The 18576-nt window shown below is 40.1% G+C and overlaps 1 protein-coding gene across 1 annotated transcript in view; it reads right to left on the bottom strand.

The window, feature by feature from the left end:
• Positions 1-18576, bottom strand: part of SUSD4 (sushi domain containing 4) — a 116735-nt gene that overhangs the window by 13241 nt on the left and 84918 nt on the right. Inside the window, exons 3-5 of the mRNA XM_009894338.1 lie at positions 16875-17113; positions 9306-9485; positions 5553-5741 (exon numbers count right to left, since the gene is read on the bottom strand). Coding sequence (XP_009892640.1) covers positions 5553-5741; positions 9306-9485; positions 16875-17113 — 608 coding nt within the window. The remainder of the gene's footprint in view (positions 1-5552; positions 5742-9305; positions 9486-16874; positions 17114-18576) is intronic.

Here is an 18576-nt window from a genome sequence, read left to right as displayed (position 1 = left end):
CAGTTATTCCAAGTCACTATAAGCAGCTCCTTAAAGTGTTCAACTCCTGCTTTCATACAGGGCAGCCGGATGCATATAATTTCTGCACTCCTGCGTGATGAACAAATCAACTTTTTCATTTTTAAAAGAAAACTATCCTTTTAAACTTCTTCATGACACTTGCTTTCTACAACTCGGTCACCCCGGCGGTGAAAGACAATCAGCCTATTTCATCCTTTGGCCATCAGACTAAAGGTGTCACCAATGTAAAGGTGTTGCCCAAGTAAAGGTGTCTACAAATATTGTTGGCTGCTGCTATTTGAGCATTTACTGCTTGTTGTCGTTCCCGAGTTGCAAGAAGTATTGCTGTAGGCAGTGAATATATTCTGAAACGCCACTCTAGTCAGAGCTATTAAAAACAAGGCTATCAATGCGTCTTATGTTAACATTAACTCAGTTAACTTGGATGACCTCTTTGGCAGTTGAGCAATATTTCATTTATTCTCCCTCCTGCCTGCAAGCTGAGTAGGCGTAAACATAGAGCAGAATCCTGGTATCTACCTCTCTTAATTTATTAATACCACAATGTTTCACAACTTGCTTGTATTGCTGCCCTCTGCTCCCTCTACAGGATTTTTATCTGTTGGAGATCTGCTGTATCGACATTATCTTCCCTGAGGATACGCATCGGTCTGTCATGTTGGAATTTATCTAAAGCCTTCTCAATGTCAACAAATAAACACAGAGAGAAATCCATTCATACTGATGTACAATATCTCAGGCTTCGGATTGCTCCCGAACATAAACTGATTACAGGCTGACTTGTATCTTTTTTCTCAGGGCATCGCTGTATGTTCCATCAAGAATTTAAAATATTTTAAGGGCATAGTTTATCAAATATACAGCTGGGTGCCAATCACTCTTTATGGCATTAGCAATTGTTACACGAGAATGAAGATTTTTGAAGCTTTCCTTCAAAGTATCCTGTCTGTAATTTGTTAGAAAGTTTATGCTGCTTTGTTTCGACGTATAAGCGGCTACGGCATTTCACCTGCAATATCACCCTCCTCCAGAGCTCTTTCATGCTCCTGGCTTTCTAGATTCCATGCCAGAATTATCAGACCTTCTCTACGAGTGTCTGTCCTAAGGTTTATGAACAGAATCATTTTAAAGCTCTGTCCTGTATTCTTGCCTGTCTTTCTAGAATATTTATTTTATTTGTAGCATACTTCACTGGTTTTAATTATCATATGACTAACCCCCTTTTATTCTTCAGAAATTTCCTGGTGCTCTAGGTAGCGGCCTTTTGGGGTCCCTTGCACTTCTTCTGGTTTGTTGTGCAATTTTCTTAATTACTTCCTCCTCCTATCTTTCTCCCATGGTTTCTATAACTTTTAGGATCCCTTCTGTAATCAGTTGTTAGTTTAGTGTTGTATCTTTTTGCCTCCCCTCACAATGAGGTGGTTTTATATACCAGAGTTCTGAAATCCTTCAGTTTTCCTCCATGATTTTCCTCTCTTCTACTCATTAACTCTTGCCTTTGAAGTCTGTTCCTTGTGTTTTTTTCATTTTAATTTTGAATCTACCTACAAATATTTGAAATATTTTCTGTTTAACATTCTTTCAAGCTTAACCCCAGCTACAGAATATGTTGATCCTAGCATGTAGAATAAAGTTTTGATATTGTGATAGATCTGTTTTCCTGCTTTTGTGTTTAGCTGGGATGATGCTGAAACCACAGACATTCCAGATAACAGGATCACGTCTGTTGTTGCAAATTCAATCAATCTGGTTTTCCTTTTACTCTCAACTACAAAGCCAGGAATTCCCAATTACACCATCCATACAACTGCTTTATGTTCTAGCTTTAGCACTAAGATTGAATTCTCCCAGCCTCTCCTCTCTTTGCGTGCTTTCCCCCCTGTTCTATATAAGCACCATGCCTTACATCTTCTTGGAAGTCTTCCAAAGGGCATAAAAGATTAAAATACAGAGTCCAGATGGCAAGGTGTGTAATCATATGCCGATCACGTTCCCGAAGTACTAATGGCCAAACTTTTCGGTTTGTTTTTTTTTTTTTTTAAATTTCTCCAAATCCTGTGTAATGTCTTTATTCACCTTAAAGTATCGTATCATAAACATTTCCTAGTTCTATACGTTTCATTTCACAGAGTTCCATAGCAGTATGTTTTCTAGTGTTTGTTCTCCTTCGATGTTTTTAGAAGCCATCTGATTTTACAATTAACGTTTATACTCTGTGTGGGAATCTTCAGTTTAAGAGTTTTTTCACTCACCTTTTGCATATCTGATTTAACAGAAGGCAATCACTAACTTAAAGTAACTTCTACGGATGGATGATTAACCTCAAATTGGTAATTTAAAAAACATATAAATAAATAAAATAACATTTTCTTAGATTTTCATATATCCTTGGAAGTATCTAGTGAGTTTCAGTACAAAAGAAAGTTTAAAAATCTTCTACATAATTATGGAATTTCACTAGAAAAAAAAGAATATTAGGAAAGTTAAAGATATAAATCGAGGACTTGAAAAGAGAATTCAGTGTTAAGATGCTTGATCTTATCCTCTAAATGACTGTAAAGTTTTGTAGCACTGGTAAAACACCGCCATTTCCTCTACCATCATTCTTAAATACAGCTGAACCATTTCAACTGAAGCTCCTCAAATGATTCAGCTTGAGGCAGACAATCAAAAATCAATCTGAATGTTTTAAATTTGGCAAAGGTACAAGCATTTAAGAAGAGGATCTCATACCAGTAAATACTTGGCAATCTCAGCTAGAGGCATCCCTATTTGCCTGAGCTATAACACCTTCCCCGATCGGATGTGAACAGCTGTTCCTGAGAAGCCGCTGCATAACTCTGCAGTGTTGGCTGCACTTCAGTACCAGAAAACTCAGGTTTTAGGCACTACTGTGACAAAAGCAACAGTGATTTTAATGATCAGAAAAATCTTCTTCCCCATCAGCAAAAATCAGTCTCTCGCCAGAGCTTGTGGAAGCTCTGTGCTTGGCAATATTGAGGACAAGACTGGACTTGAGCATTAGAAATCATGCTGTAGGATGGGAGCTGAGTGGTCCCTGGTGTAACTATTTATTTAAATGGAGCTACAGACCCTTCATTCAGAATTTATTTGGCCTAACAAAGATAGAAAAATTCACGCGATTGACATATAGCATTTGTGTGATTACGCACACATTTAAGAAATTCCTTCTGTGAAGGCTTCAAGAAGAACATACATCAAAATGAGAAAGCTGTAAGCAGTGTTGCTTACAGCAGGGTAAAAGCTCTAAAATGGTTTACTATGGCTTCCTAACAACCGTTTGCTTTTAATCATTACCGTATTAAAATACTGAGCAGGAAATACTCTTAGAATAAATTTTTAATTGATCGTGGAAATAAATAAATGGAATTAATTTGTTATTTGATGATTTCCTCTGTGAAAAATACTGCTTGGCGACGTTATACCTCACACGCAAAAGGAATGCTGAAAAATGAGCTTGACATTGGTATGCAAGGTGCAGAATAAAAAATATGCAGGGAGGGAGTTTTGTCCGCTAATTGAGAGTAGTGGATTGTAACAAGATTCCTGGAGACTGGCATGCCTTGCATAAATCACTTAAATATAATAAAAAACATAAATGAGGGCATCTCAAGTTGCTTTACCCTGTCTGGATTTAATTTTGAAGTGTGTTGCTTACCAAGTGAAGCATCCCTACAACAGAGTTCACAAGGGGAGTTGTCAGGGGTGACCTTTTAGTGATGCCGCTCTCTCTTCTGCCCCATGAGAAGCAGGGATGGCCCCAAAGCTGAGGAGAACCTGCTCTTGCAAGCCTTACGCTCTACACTTCACTCTCCTGTGGTTCACTCAACACATGCACAGATGGGACGCCAACATGAAATCACCATGGAAAGTTTTAACATTTAAAGAGAGTAATGAGAAAGCGATTAAAAGGGAGGCTGGCTCTAAATCAAAACTCAGGAGGCTCCCACATGGCTTTGACCCAGCGTCTGGCACACACTGATTCCTCCATCACAGATCATCATAGTTGACTGGGGATGATAACTTTTGACATGTTATTTACACTGTAGAACTGTCAGGGCAGCAGTTCTTATCTCATGTTTTAAATTACCAAGAAAAAAGAGCCTCTCCATGATTTTATAATACAAGAATAAACAATGAGCACATGAGTTTTCTTGGGTATTTTGATAGCAGCTGGAATGCTCACCTGTGTTAAGTGAGGGTAAGACACAACATTTTCTGCTTCATACACTTGAGTTTCTGTATTTTAATGCTCTTATCTTCCTAACTGGAGAATTGTCATTTTTATCAAAACATTTATACTGTTGGATTAAGCCTAACAGGGCCCTTCTGATTTTTTAATGTATTTTCCATGCTATAAACAACAACAAACAAACCTTCCAAAATGGCTTACATAGAGCTGATTTGGTATTAATCTTTTATGGTGTGCTAAATAATAAGTAATAGAAAAAAATCATCCTGTTCTGTCATGCCAAAATTGCAAAGGCATTTTTGAATTTTGAAACTTGAATTGTCAGTCAAAAATAAGGATTATTTTATTACTTTTGTGCAGCGTATCACTTTGTTAATGCTCTTGGCAAATTTTTACACTTCCAGAATGCTTAGCATTTAGCTCAGTAACATAAGCATTACATATGAATTCCTATAATTGCTTTTAGCTAAATTCTACATATAGATATCTTCCTCACAGGCTTGAAAGAGAGCGAAAATGTAGCCCTTTTAGGGGAATGAAATGCAGAGCATGTATTTGGATTCTGATGACTTCCTAGAATGTTTAATTCAAGATGCAGTATGAAGATGGAGGACGGTAGTTCGCAAGGTTTTGACAGCATATGGAGCAATCCATTCGGTATCTTTGTTTTAAATGTATGGGATGCAAATACAAACACACTACAATATCCTCCATTCCAGCACTGCAGCTATAGTCACAGGTTATTCCTTTTGGCTTGGTAAGATTTACTTCTGTCTCACACCGAGTGACCACAGTTTTTATGTTCCTAATCAATAAATTAGCTCAGTCGCTTTGGTTGCAAATCCTTCTTTAAGGTTAACTCCTACGAGAGACAACAAACATTCAAGCGTGCAGCATCATGTAGCACTGAATAATGTTTGCAGCTGGCACAGCCCAAGCTAAGAGTTTCTATGGAGTATTTTTTAGTTCATCATAGAAATTGATCCGTATCTACAGAAACTCTGACCATCTGCACATGAATGTGAATTCCATAACTTTCTCAGTATTTTTATTAGAAAAGCTGCAAAGAATTTTCATTTTAAGGGCAAAGCAATCATTGTTAAGAGCTTCCTCTCTTGCACTTCAGACAACGAGAGAACAAACATTAGTTAACGGTGCAGTGACCCAATAGGTTGCACGTAACGAAACCCAGATACGCTCTGTGTGGCCTGTGGAAACATTACATATAGCATAACCGTGGTTATAGCCCTGAGTTAAAATCATATAGAACATGCTGATTTTGCAAAATCGAAAGAAAAACAAACAATAAGACATTTACCTTCCACATCAAGGCACCTAGGTGGGCTATCTGACCAGATAAGGTTATACATGCACTCAAGGAACTCTGCCCCTTCTAGTTTATATCCAGGAAAGCATTGATAATACACCACTGTTCCTACGGGGAAGGAGGACTTGAACTCAGATATGTTAATGTAACTATGAGGAAGAACCAATGGCCTCAGGCAACCTGCAAATTAAGAAGAGGGAGGTATCTTTTATTATAAGGTGCTCATCTCAGTCATCGTAACACATCTTGGTTGTAATTCCTAAATTGCAGAGTGCGATATTTTTCATCTTCTCTGCTATGAATGGCATGCCTGTGTAATCTCCCTCAGATACATATGTCTCATTATCCTGTTTCAAACCCTTTCATTGTTTAGCCCACACGCTTTGCTAGCGTGGGATTCACTCTCAACAAATCCAGGAAAGGTTTACTGAAAATGACAGCATCTTGTTTCACAAACATTCACTGGTTTAGCAGATGGCAATTTCTTTTCGAGGTAGAATCTTTAATAAATAAAGATTGTCATTTATATAAACCATGAGTTTTATTCCTCCTCTTAAAACTGACAGGCGTGTAACCCATCTTTAATATTAAAACTGCTCCTGTGACAAAGTGCACACAACTGTAAAAGATTTGCAGACAGAATTAATGATTTTGAAACTCCAGCCTGAGAAAGTCTAAAGGGACGTGACTTCCTATGAGCAGTCCCACAATAAACACTGAGCGAGGGCTCAGATTATGTTATCAAAAAGTTAAGGTACCTGTTATCACTAGAAATTGTAAATGTAGACACAGACCATGTTCTACTTCTGGAATTACTTCTGAGGGATTTGTATCATGGATAGTACTGAGCTGTGACAGTTAAATGGTCACCAATCATATATGGTGCAAGAAAGAGCAGTGAATTTAATAGACAACATGACTTTCTAATATGTCATTCACAGATATTCAGAGCCTGTTTTGAGCTGGTATTAGATAAGAGCTGGTACTAGAGAAAAAAAGTAATTCCTCATGGCCTTACAAATGACCCTCTGAGTAATACTTAATACTGTTGATTTTTTAATTTGCAATAATGTGGAAGAAAGATTATTAGTAATCAGGGAATGAAAAATAGTATTATGAAGTCATGAGACTAACAGCAACTGCATTATGGCAATCCATAAATAGGTCTCTTGGCCCTACCAGGAATTTGTGAAGGATGTTCATAGGACTCTCATAATTTTAAGACTGAAGGGGAAACTAAAAGCAGTCTGAGAACTTCTTGTAAGATGCTGGCATCTAAAAAAAAAAAAGTCTTGGCAGCACTTCAAGTGGTTATTTCCTTGCAGTGGCCATTTGAGGGAGAGGGTCAAAATCAGAAGCAAACAACAGAAAAAGCCTGAAAGTTTTTTACAGCACACTGTACTACCAGAGCAATGGTTTTGATAGCTGTTTTACTAGCTGGTTATCTCCCTGCTCAAATAAAGCTTCAGGCATCGTATCTATAGCCTACTGCTCGTACCCCTCATCAAGTATTCCCCACACATAACATACTGGTTCCTGCAAACTGAGCAGCCCACTGAGCAGGACGATATAAGCAGCTTCCAGTGGGACAGAAAGAAAGAGCGCAGACTGCCTGAGCAAGACCAAGCTTACTCTTCTCTGAACTGTATCAGGGAAAATTTTGTCCTGCTAGCTTAGAATTTTAATGCTCATTGGGTTCCTTGTAATGCAGGACAGAGATTTACTTGAATCTGTATGAGCCAAGTGTTTGTGAAAATCCCTAGGTCTCCAAGCACCTCAAGCTGCTTGAAAACTTAATTTTGACATTTTTTTTGCTAAGTAATTCACATCATTTCCAGATCAGTAATTATCATTATTATCTCATGACAAAAATAGTTTGAAGTTGCATTCTTACACGCCCTAGAATCCTTTCCCACTGCTCTGCCAGAAAAAAGGCATCGGCGTCATGAGACTCCCCTGCCTGTTGTAATCAAAAGGCCATAGAAATGTAATTGACAACCTACCTAGTGCAAGTAGACAAGAGCCTTTGATATTATTAGTGCCTGACATAGCAAAAAGAAAATTTGGGAGACAATTTTGGAACAGGTTTATAGAATTTGGCAAAATATGGCAGACACTTGAATCTGAATTGCCTATTCTCTACCTGTCTGGTAGTTACAGCACTTGGCTCTTGTGCAATTGATTTCTTAACTTTTATTAGCACTGCTTTTTTTTTTTTGAAAAGCAGTTAATATCGAATATTGAGTAGCAGCAGTTGATTGTGTTTCATGGTATAAATACAGCAACAGAAGACAGTAACAAGCCAAGGGGTACTTGGGGTGTTTTTCCTTCCCCAGTTAATCCTGGCTCTCACAAAATTTCCACCCGGATCTTTGGCAAACACAGTACCTGCAAATTTATCTTTTCAGCATTCATCTCACCTAACTGCAAGATTTTTAATCTACCTTAATTATAGGTGAGCTGCACCCACTCTCACAAATGGGCTGTATACGTCACACAGCTACACACGATGCCATTGCGGATAAGATACCCCAAAACTAGTGCCCACTTTTCTATGTGTTGGTGAGAACTCCCCTTTTCTGTTACCCCTATTCAGATGCAATGTGTGCATCTAAAACACAAAGCTAGCTCTGTAATGTGCCTAAATTTCTACATGTCTGTGCCATAGCCTAAGACGAGACTTTGTGGGACAGTTTGATATGCCCCAAACCGAAGTTCCTCGCTCTGGAGACCCATTCAAACTAAGCTCCCGTAACTTTGGGCTCTGCCACTCATTGATCTCATCACTTTACAGCAGAAATGCCAAGCCCTGACTTTCATGTCTCACCCTGACATTGTCACTCCTGAAAAGTGTCCCAGGTCCCCCACCTGCCTGCCCCAACTCTGCAAATTGATGTGATGGTGTCATTAATTGCCCACAGAGAACTGTCAGCTTTAGGAGATGACAGACAGGTTTGAGGAAAGTTAGTACTAACCAAGTCTTCCCCTTAGCACAGACAGTTACAATCTTTCCGTGCTGTTCAGCTGGTCAATTTTCCTACCAAAACGTGAACTGGTTAAGACCAAGTCAACGGTACTAACACATGCATGTCCGAAATGCAAAGGCAACAGCAGCCCAGCCTTATTTAACTCCCACTCACTGAAGCTGGCTTACCCCCAGCCATTTCTCGCCATCTAAACGAAGCTGGGATCTCATGCTAGCAATACTACTAGTGCTGCTGCTAATGGCTTTCCGGCCAAAAAAAAATCATTCCTGCGCGCACCCTGAATTTCCAGGCAACACCTTTGAGTTTAACGGACTATGAACATGATCAACCACTCCGCTGAAAACTCCAATAGAAGAACAGGTTCCAGTTGCATCTCTCCTCTACCTCTGCCTGCTGCACAAGGCAAAGAAATTTATGGGTGCCAAAATGTCAGTTGCCCATCAAATCTTTTGCTGAACTTCTGGCTGATTTAACCCTGATTTTTTTTTTTTTTTAATGCGATGTATCTGTGTCAGATTTTAGACTAGCAAACAAAAAGCAGTATTTCAAGTAGTACTTTAAGTATGGGTATGTTCAGAAAGGGGCATGTTCTTTCCTGCAGTGAGCAACAAAAAAAAAAACTTAGCAGCAGCACTATTCAAATACTGTACAGTGGAGCTTATCAGATGACTGACATCCTTACAACCGTAGAAAAAAATATCGGCAAACTATCACAAGGTGCATGATCTATAAAACAGGATGTGCTGGTGTACTAAACCTTGACAAATGGGCAGATTATCCCATGTTCCATCGTCTTGACATACTGAAACCATGTTGTCTAAGTCAGGATAACGGATCTGGAATCCTTCATGACAGCTGATTATTAACTTATCGCCAGTCCTGTATGTCTTGTTATGAATCTCTGCATCTTCAACATGTGGAACAAGGCAATCTGTGACTTCATGAAAAAAAAAATAGTAACTTAATTAAAAAAACATGGCTAGCTATTCAATAATCAAGCTCTTAAGCAAAAGTCATCAGTTAATGTAAGTGCTCTGCTTAAACCGTTTGGAAAATACATGCATTTCAGTATATAAGTCCTCTCCCTAGTTAATCACCGGTTACAAAGTATTGTAGTAGAAGCTGACATGCTACAATAATGGATCATTCCCCCAGACTTTTTTAAACAAACAAAATTAAGAGCATTTAGGAAGAATGTTTTCAATTTTGTCCTTCCATTCATCATGTGTGCAAATTACACTGCACAGTCTGACTATCCCGAAGTTCGATGCGAAGGCAGACTATTTGACAGCACTAAGGACAGGACAAAAGAAAAGATAAAATACAGATATGGCATGAGGAACACAGAAAAACTGCAGTTTTAGCAGAGAGACAGATACAAATCAGGTACATTTACAAGGGTTCATCCAGCTCCATTCCACAGAGTTCATTATGTGAATGTCTTCACTTTAATCTCATCGCTTCCATTTTAAATCAGACAATTTTATGTGCCTGAATTCATATGCCTTTAGAGGGAGTGATTTTTAAGGCTCTGAGCAGCATCTCAAGTGTTTGTAGAAGGCTCTGAACAAGGGAAATGACTGCAAACTTGTAGTGATATACAGGCACGGGCTCTATTACCTACCTGTGATACATGCATCGGACAGTCTTATATATCACTGTATACACCAGTGCCAAAGACACCCAAATATAAAATAAACCCCAGAAGACTGAAAAATGAAAGATGTTGCGGGAAGTGGAAGCAAAGGGTGAGGCAAGTTAAAAAAACCCGCTGCTGATACTGAATAATTAAGAGACAAGCCAAGAGAATATGAAGGAATAGTCCAGGTGACTCAAAGTTCATCCTGCTCATAAATGCAAAGTGAGATTAAACGAAAGACAGAAAAAGATTAAGCATTGGGAAAATGTAATGAAAATTATCTGCTTGTCTGCCAGCAGGTAATCCATGACAGAGACGATGATAAAAATTTCCAGGCATCAAAACCCACAAAGTATTTCAAATAAAAGCAAGAATGTAAAAATATTATAAGTTTGTTTTATGCTGGTTTTTGTCCAACACTTCTACCACAAGAGACAATTATCTTCATTTAGGAACTCAATATTTATTAAAAAAAGAAGTTTCAGAGGTCCCTTGAGACTTGCACAAAAGAGAAAGTTTCTGCCATTTTCATGGGTAACTCACTGAAGAGGAAAAGGTAACTCTAAATCTGTAGTTATCAATTAATTGCGAGTATGCACAAAGTGAAGCAATAGCAAGAGCTTGCTCGTTTGCTTACAAGTGCAACTAGAAGCAAGGTAAACTCTAATTCAGTATATGTAAATTACTAAGAGCAAATGTATTTCATAATACATTTAGTTACTTAGGCAAACTAGGGTACCTATTACTCTGAGTTTCCATCAATCACCACATTTAACTAATAGGAAGTTTGCTCCCCCCGTTAAAACATACTCTCCTTTCTACTTTCCCACTACAGGGATGTTTTCTAAAATACAAAGTATTTGGCTACCTTCTAGTATGGGACATGGACACATTATTAGTCAAAAATTTCCCCCTTCTCTTGTTAGATTTAGCTCCTTGGCCGGTGCTGCAGGTAGCTCCTGCTGCCTGTCACAGGCAGGGCTGGCAGTCTGCCAGGCGGGCCGAGAACCCGCAGCAAGAAGTTTTATTAGAATTTATTCATTTATAAATGCCCAAGTCTGGGGTGATGCGTACCCCAACAGAAGGTTATAAAATGCACTGTGGTGAGGGTTGCAGACATCGCCTTCAAAGACTGGGCCATTTTCTCTCTCTCTCTGGCAAATCGGTCAGCAGAGGAGAAGGCAGAGGATGCCCCATAGGAAATGCCTGACGTGAAACCTTGAACGCTGTCACCAAGAGGCTGCCCCGGGAACCCCCTGAGGATGGGATGAGATAGATGGGGATCCTGCTCCACGGCCACGCAGGAGGAGGTTGGAAATGGATGGCAGAAGATAATGTCAATGAACAGCTCACTCTCTTGGTGTAATAGCTTTCTGTTGCTATACAAATGAAAGAGGTGTACATAAATACACTGCAGTAAAATACCAGATTTTACTTTCAAAGGGGGGGAAATTGATTCTGTAACAATGATCTATTACGGTGACTTCATCCCCATTATCCCAAGTAACAGCTATAGATCGAATCATTTTAATCAGCTAGATGCTGGCAGAGAACAGTGATGTTGCTCGCGGTACCATCCCTCGCCTGCGACATCCCGGCTGACTTTGATAACAGGCCTATTACAAGCCCCGGCTAAACACCAGACCAATGGACCACAGTACTACAGCTCTTTTTCCTGATGACTTCTGAGCAAATGCTCTCCCGCTGGCCGAATTTGTATTGTTTAGCACTTAGCCAGACATAAATTGCAGTAGCCGCGTCTCTGCACTGCAAACAACTGGATTAGCTGGCACAAATTCTGCTTGGAAAAGCTGAGAATAAGTGACTGGATTTTAAAATGTCCTGTCCTAGAAAATAAACTGCTTTATTCTAAGTACTTTTTCAGCAAATCCGTGCAAGCTGCTAAACCATTTAAGGGAATACACGGTCTTTAACCAGCATCGAACAGCAATGGCTATGACTTACACTCCTTTCTGGCAGTTTTACATGATCTGCTTATATCTACCGTATGAATATTAAAACGGGTCAGCCAAAAGAACGCCCTAGTTCGGAACACATTTCCTATCTTGCGGAGGCACAAAGAGGTGGGGTGCAGCCACCAGGCCCGACAGCCTGCAAGGTGCAAGGGCTTATCTTGACCTCACCTTCATGAAGATGCAGCTTTGTACATTAGGAGTTCTTGGCTTTAGTAAACCAAGTGTGTCCCCCATCACAGGAAGATTGGTCTGAAGAGGAAGATTTGTTAAAACACTATAGTCATAGTGCTTTAGTTTATGTGCAAGCCATGCATCACCTCTCAGAACTGTTTCTTCCAGCCCATGGGGAAGGAGGACCACCCTCCCTCCTCCAAAGGGCACCTGGACCCAAAAAGGCAACTCATGGCCTGGACATTATGGCGATAGCCCCACCATCCATGGGTACCCACTGGCTTGGCATGGCTTGTGTCTCTGCAGGTGAACTCCTACCCTCCAAAAATTGTCCCTGGTCCATGCTAATCCAGAAGATACTCACAGGAATTGCTTGGGATGTGCTACTTGACCTTGGCCAAAACCACGTCAGGGGCCTTTCTAACACTGTAACAGCATGTGCAGTTGAAGAACAGTGCCCTGACCCATGCTCTGGCACTGTTTTGTTTACTAGTCTGTATGTAAACTCAAATGCAGAGGTATCCTATGTATCTCACTGTGGAGCGGTCTCTGAATTAGCCTTGACTACATCTCACCACGACACTGACAGGCTGGAACAGAGAGCAACAGGAAGGAAGGATGAAAGGAACATCATGAAGAATGGGTTGAATACAGGGACAGCTCATCTGCACCCTGTCCTCTTAAAAGCAAACATTTATGATCAATACTGTCTCTTGTCTTTTGCTAGTGTTAAATCCATACTACTGTGTTAGTAGGCAAACACAGTATTTCAGTGTATATTAAATAACGCTTTCTCTTTATTGTCTTTGCTTGTATTACAACAGTGCACAGAGACTTCACCTAAGACCTGTGGCCATTGCGTTTAGCACAGGTTACAAACATCATATAGTGCTTGCAACCAGGCTTCAGAATCAGCAAACACTGGACAAGACAGATAAGAGATGGAGAAATAAAAATATTTCAGTCATCTCACAGATCCAGGGACAACGGCAAAGAGAAATGAGTGCTAAATATCATACAGGAAAACTGTAGCCAAACCATGCACTAGTCCACTACTTCTCTGCAGTTTTATCATCCCTGACAGTGGGAGAATGAGGCACTGAGGACATCTCGAAGGCATCTGCCTGCAGAAGCACTGGGAAAGAAGGGCACATCTCGTTGCTTGTTTGCCATCTCCATGTAGACTGTAAATTTAGGTTCGATCTCATAGGAAAGAGGTAGCATTTGTTCCAAGTAGGGCAACAGCCTCAGCAGCCACATTATCACAGTGGGAGAAGATTAGATTAAAGTGCGAACAACATGACATATTGCTCTTAAACAGTAAATACAAAGTTCCTACCTTAGAGCTTTAGTATTTATGTGCATAACCATATTAGAATTGATGGAAGTTACAGTCACAACATGCTGTAGATGAACATGAGAACATAACTCTAAGCACACAGATTCTTGACAGGGCATTTACTGGGCACCTAGTCATGCAACTTCATTCTTGTACTGACAACATCTCCTGCCTCTTAACGAGAAATGACAGACCTATAAAATCGAATTGATTGGATGAAGAGCTCCAGGCAAATGTATTAGTTTTAAAATCAATCACATTCTGAACAGGTTGCTTTACTTCCTTTGGTAAATAGTATTTGTTTGTGATTAGAGTAATCTAAAGTAAACACGTAACAACAATTAAACATACATAACATACAGACATAAAATTATATGCAACCAACCTTAGTTGAATCTAAACTCACGAGATTAACTTAAAATTAACTCCAAAGTATTGAGTGTTTTTTACTGTTCAAGCTCAGCTGGCAATATCTGACATTTACATATACTGGGATGAGAGGCGTGTATAGCATACCATAGCACGCAGGGCAGTCAGCCCCTGCCTTAAATGGGTAAATGCAATATAAAGTTTATGTCACCTTGTGGTAGCTAATGATGAATGGTAAAACATTAACTTCTTACTTCTCCAGTAGTTGCTACAAATTTCAAATTTCTTTTTATATATCATTACAGAATTTCTGCAATGAAGACTTTTATGTATGTCATTACAGAGCTGAGAATTACAAACCCTGTTATAATTCCTCCTTAACTGTTCTCCAGATGGGCCACGTTCCTAAATCGTCCGTCTCCCTATTGGGCCCCTCTCTCATGACTCTACTCCCAGTACACAAAAGGATCGCTCTAAAGAGCACTAAAGCAAACGCTTAGGTTCCATGGATTGCCACTGAACCTTTGCTCAGTATTTCTTCTGAATCAGTGGCTGTAATGTGTGTTGGAAAGAATTAATTCTGTCATCTAATTTTATTTTTTTTTTCCTACTGCTAAACCCTAGGATAGTTTTAATAATACCTGAGGTATTATTATACCGTAAATCAGGAAAGTACTTAAGCACTTGCTTCACTAAATCCTAAATCAGGGTCCCACTCTTCAGTCTAAATAATGAAATGCGTTTTTTGCGTATGCCTAATTTTGAGCACAGAACTTTAACAAGACTAATCGCATAATTACAGTTATGCTCAAGCTTAAGTGCTTTGCTTGATCAGAGCATTGGCTACCAATCCTTTTTAAGTGTTCTGTGCTGCAAAGTAATGATTATCTCTTAAGCAACTGTTGTCACATCATCCATCACATTCTCATCTTCCAATTTCTTTCTTTTTTGAAAACACCTGGCTCGAGTGTTGATCACACTGACAGCAGTGGCAGTTTTGCTGTTGATGGCATTGTGATCAGAAACTTCCTCCACAGATTTCCACTGGACGGGGGAGGGGCTGGGAAATGGTTTGAATATTCAATAAAGCATGTTGATGCTTATTTTAACAACTGCAGTGGATGATACAGGTACTACTTCAAAGATGCACATCAAAATTCCTAGAAGCTACCTGTAGTGGTTAAGAAAACAGATTTTCCAAGCGTTATAGCTTTTTCTAGTAGTTCAAATACCCAGTTCAGACATATGTTGCTGTCACTCTACACATATTTTTTCTTGAATAACCATGAGATGAGAGACAAGGTGTCATGGTTGGGGCACAAGGGCATTTATGAAAGGTGGCTGTAAGAGGAGAGGGCGTGATTTTCATGCATACATTCTTTCTAAAGGCATCAGGTTGTTTCTTTGAAACTGGCCCATGCCACCATTATGACCAGGTGTTATTGGCCCCCACTGCCTTTACACTCTACACATCAGCTGTCCTCTCAGTGTGTACCCTGAGACAGCTCACGACCATGCCCCTCACAGCTCTGTATCCTGTGGCCTCACACATGTCCAGGAGTCCGTATTTTACCAAGACCTCTCCTGCCATCGGGGCAGCTACCTGAAGGACCACTTACCAGCTGCTTCTGGCTACTCTCTCCACCTCCACTCTCATGTACCACTTTCACACAGGCCACTGTTTAGGGTTGTTCCCTTCATGTGTATCTCCTGAGAGTGGTCCTACCAGGCCCTGCCTGCTCCTGTTGCGGCACGTCCCTTCAGGCACCCCTGTCCTGGTACAGGATTCTCATATCCACCCACCCACCCATCAGCATAAACAAGGACTTGCGGTTTTTACACAGGCTAAGTGATGCATGATCCTGTGTAGTAAGTGTGTTTATGAGCCACATAAGTCTTCAACTGCTTTTGAATGAAGTCCATATATTTATCTGATTTTAAATGATGGAAGGCATCCTGAAATAGAATTTATCTTGTTGCACCTTGAAGACAACGAGGCAATGGCTAATGACTTCACTGGAGAAGTCACAACGCTAAAATGTACATACTTGATTTAACCAACGCTTTTAATCTCTGTTGATTTTAATAGCTCTGTTGACCAAAAATGAATTGACAGAACAAGTTATGTAGTAGACTTGGTGAAATAAATTGTTTGTGCTGCTTGGATGTATTTTGGCCAAAATTTACACTTATGATATTCAAATTAATCCTGCCTCTATCTAACTCCTAGAAGAAGAAAGTGATTTAATGTCCTAATTATTTAAAACAAAATATAATGAATTGGTTTATGCCATAATAGTCTGAATTATCTCAAAGTAAACTTCTACTCTGACTTTAAACTTCTGCAGTCCATGTATATTTGATTTTCCTACTCAAATCATGCACATGTCATAAAATATAATTTTTTAAAACTCCTGAATAGCAGTAATGGTAGGAAATGTTTTATATTTTCCTAGTAAAATATTGCAGAAAGGATTATTAAGTAGGCAGTTTTAAAAAAAAGTTACAGTTTACTTGTACTGGAGGTTGTTTTTTCTCTCTGCATCAATTTGTAACTAGTTAAGAGGAGAAATGTATTATCTTTTTTTCTTCAGATTTCTTTATGTCCCTTTCAACACATGCGTACATGCACACACACAACCTCTCACAGTATAAATTTAACTGACAAATGGGGATTATGAATGGGATGAATGGGAAACTAAAGTATGTATCAAATAAGCCACAGTGAAACAGACTCCAGTCTTTTGTGGTTTGTGTTGAGACACACAGACATGTACACGGACACGTGAGAAGAACTGACACCGGTGAACTGCTTTGAGAAAACTGACTTACCTTCTTGTAGGCACACAGGTTTATCACTTGGTTTCCAGCTCAGGGAGCCATTAAAGTGTCTCACACAAAGTTTTTTTGAAGTACCATTAAGCCTGTATCCTTCTTGGCAATGAAACCGGACTACCACACTTTCAAAGAAAACACCTGCACTGGGTGTCTTGTATCCATGTTCAGGAGCTCCAGGATCAGCACAAGCATGTAGGTCATCAAACCCTAAGTCAGACAAAGATACAATCAAACTGTGTTCATTTACTTCTCACGCAGCCGTAGTCACGCTCTTTTTAGGATTTTCCATCCGACGTCTAAACTTCATGGGGGCCTCACATCTTCCGTTAATGACCACTAGCAACCCTATGGGGTACTCCAGACTTGGGGGAGGACCAACCTCCAGCTACAGCAGAAATACTCAGGTGACAGAAATACTCCCGTCTTGTCATGCAGCTACTGAGGAAGCAAAGTCAACCACACTCCTCAGTAGCTGACCTGGATAAAAATAAAGCACTTGACCCAACCTACCAGTGGGGATCGTGCAGTAATGGATCTGTAATTACTCTTGGGGACTATGGGATTTTGGAGGTCTGGTTCAGTCACTGGAAAGAATAATAATGTGTCAGAAGCAGAGAGGAACAGGAAATAAAGAAAAAGGCATGAAACCTAACTGCCATCCAAAGACATAGGAACTAAGAAGATGAGCTGCTAGTTACAGGGAATTTTTGAGCTGGGAGGGAGCTCTACCACAGGGAGAAGGGACACTGTGGTGCTGGATGTATGTGATCCTGCTATCATGTTGGTTTGATGGCCCTACCAAATTCTTAGAATGCTGTTATGGGAGCGCCGTATTACTGCATCGATGCCAGAAGGGAGTTTGTAAAGCCCTGTCCTTCCACAAAATTAACTGTAAAAAAAACCCCAAACAAACAAAAACCCAACAGTTGCAATCATAAAATGTGACTGTTTATCACTTTATCAAACTCATTTCAATGTCATTTGCATAAACTGAAGCTTTTTTTACTGCAAAGCAACAAAGGTTTAGTGCAGCACCGAACAAGTACTGCATACTGAAAGAGCAAATAGCTTTGCAACAGCAACAGCAGAGGGGCTATTAATGCCGGTGGGAGGAATGCCTGGAAAATTTGAAAATCATCGCATTGTAGCTTTAATGTTTTGATTTTAAAAGAATAGTATCAGAGAGCCTCAGCTACTTCCTGCATGATAAGGATGAAGTGCCTCTGTGGTACAGTCAGAAAGAAGGAAGAAATTACAGTAGAAGGCTTCTCAAAATAAATCTGTTTCCTGAGGCCAAATCATTCCCTCCACTGAAGGGCTCGGTGTGACACTGCAGCAGCCAAATCGAGAGCACTGAAGGTGATAAAGGGCTCTTGCATTTGAACACTGCATTTCTCCCTTCAGTCCCCTGGCTGAAGGCTGCCAGTGGAGAATACAAGAAGCACACGCCAAGCCACTGTGTTGTATGTCCAATTACCTGCTCCGGCTAGCAGAGGCAGGGCACACCACTGGGTCACCAGAGAGGATTGCATCTTCCTGACCCCATACATGGCTGATTTTATGTGAGTCCGGGTCACCGTGCTTAACTCCCCAACCAGGCTACAATTCCCAGGAGGTGACCTGATGGCCAGAACCCAGCCCAAATACCTACATGCCACGCGTGCTGGAGAGAGCCTTCACCTACACCCAGCCTCTG

The sequence above is a fragment of the Charadrius vociferus genome, unplaced genomic scaffold, assembly GCF_000708025.1.
Source record: "Charadrius vociferus isolate BGI_N301 unplaced genomic scaffold, ASM70802v2 scaffold261, whole genome shotgun sequence".
Lineage (NCBI taxonomy): Eukaryota > Metazoa > Chordata > Aves > Charadriiformes > Charadriidae > Charadrius > Charadrius vociferus.
The sequence above is the reverse complement of the archived record's forward strand: the minus strand, read 5'-3'. Positions and strand labels throughout refer to the sequence as shown.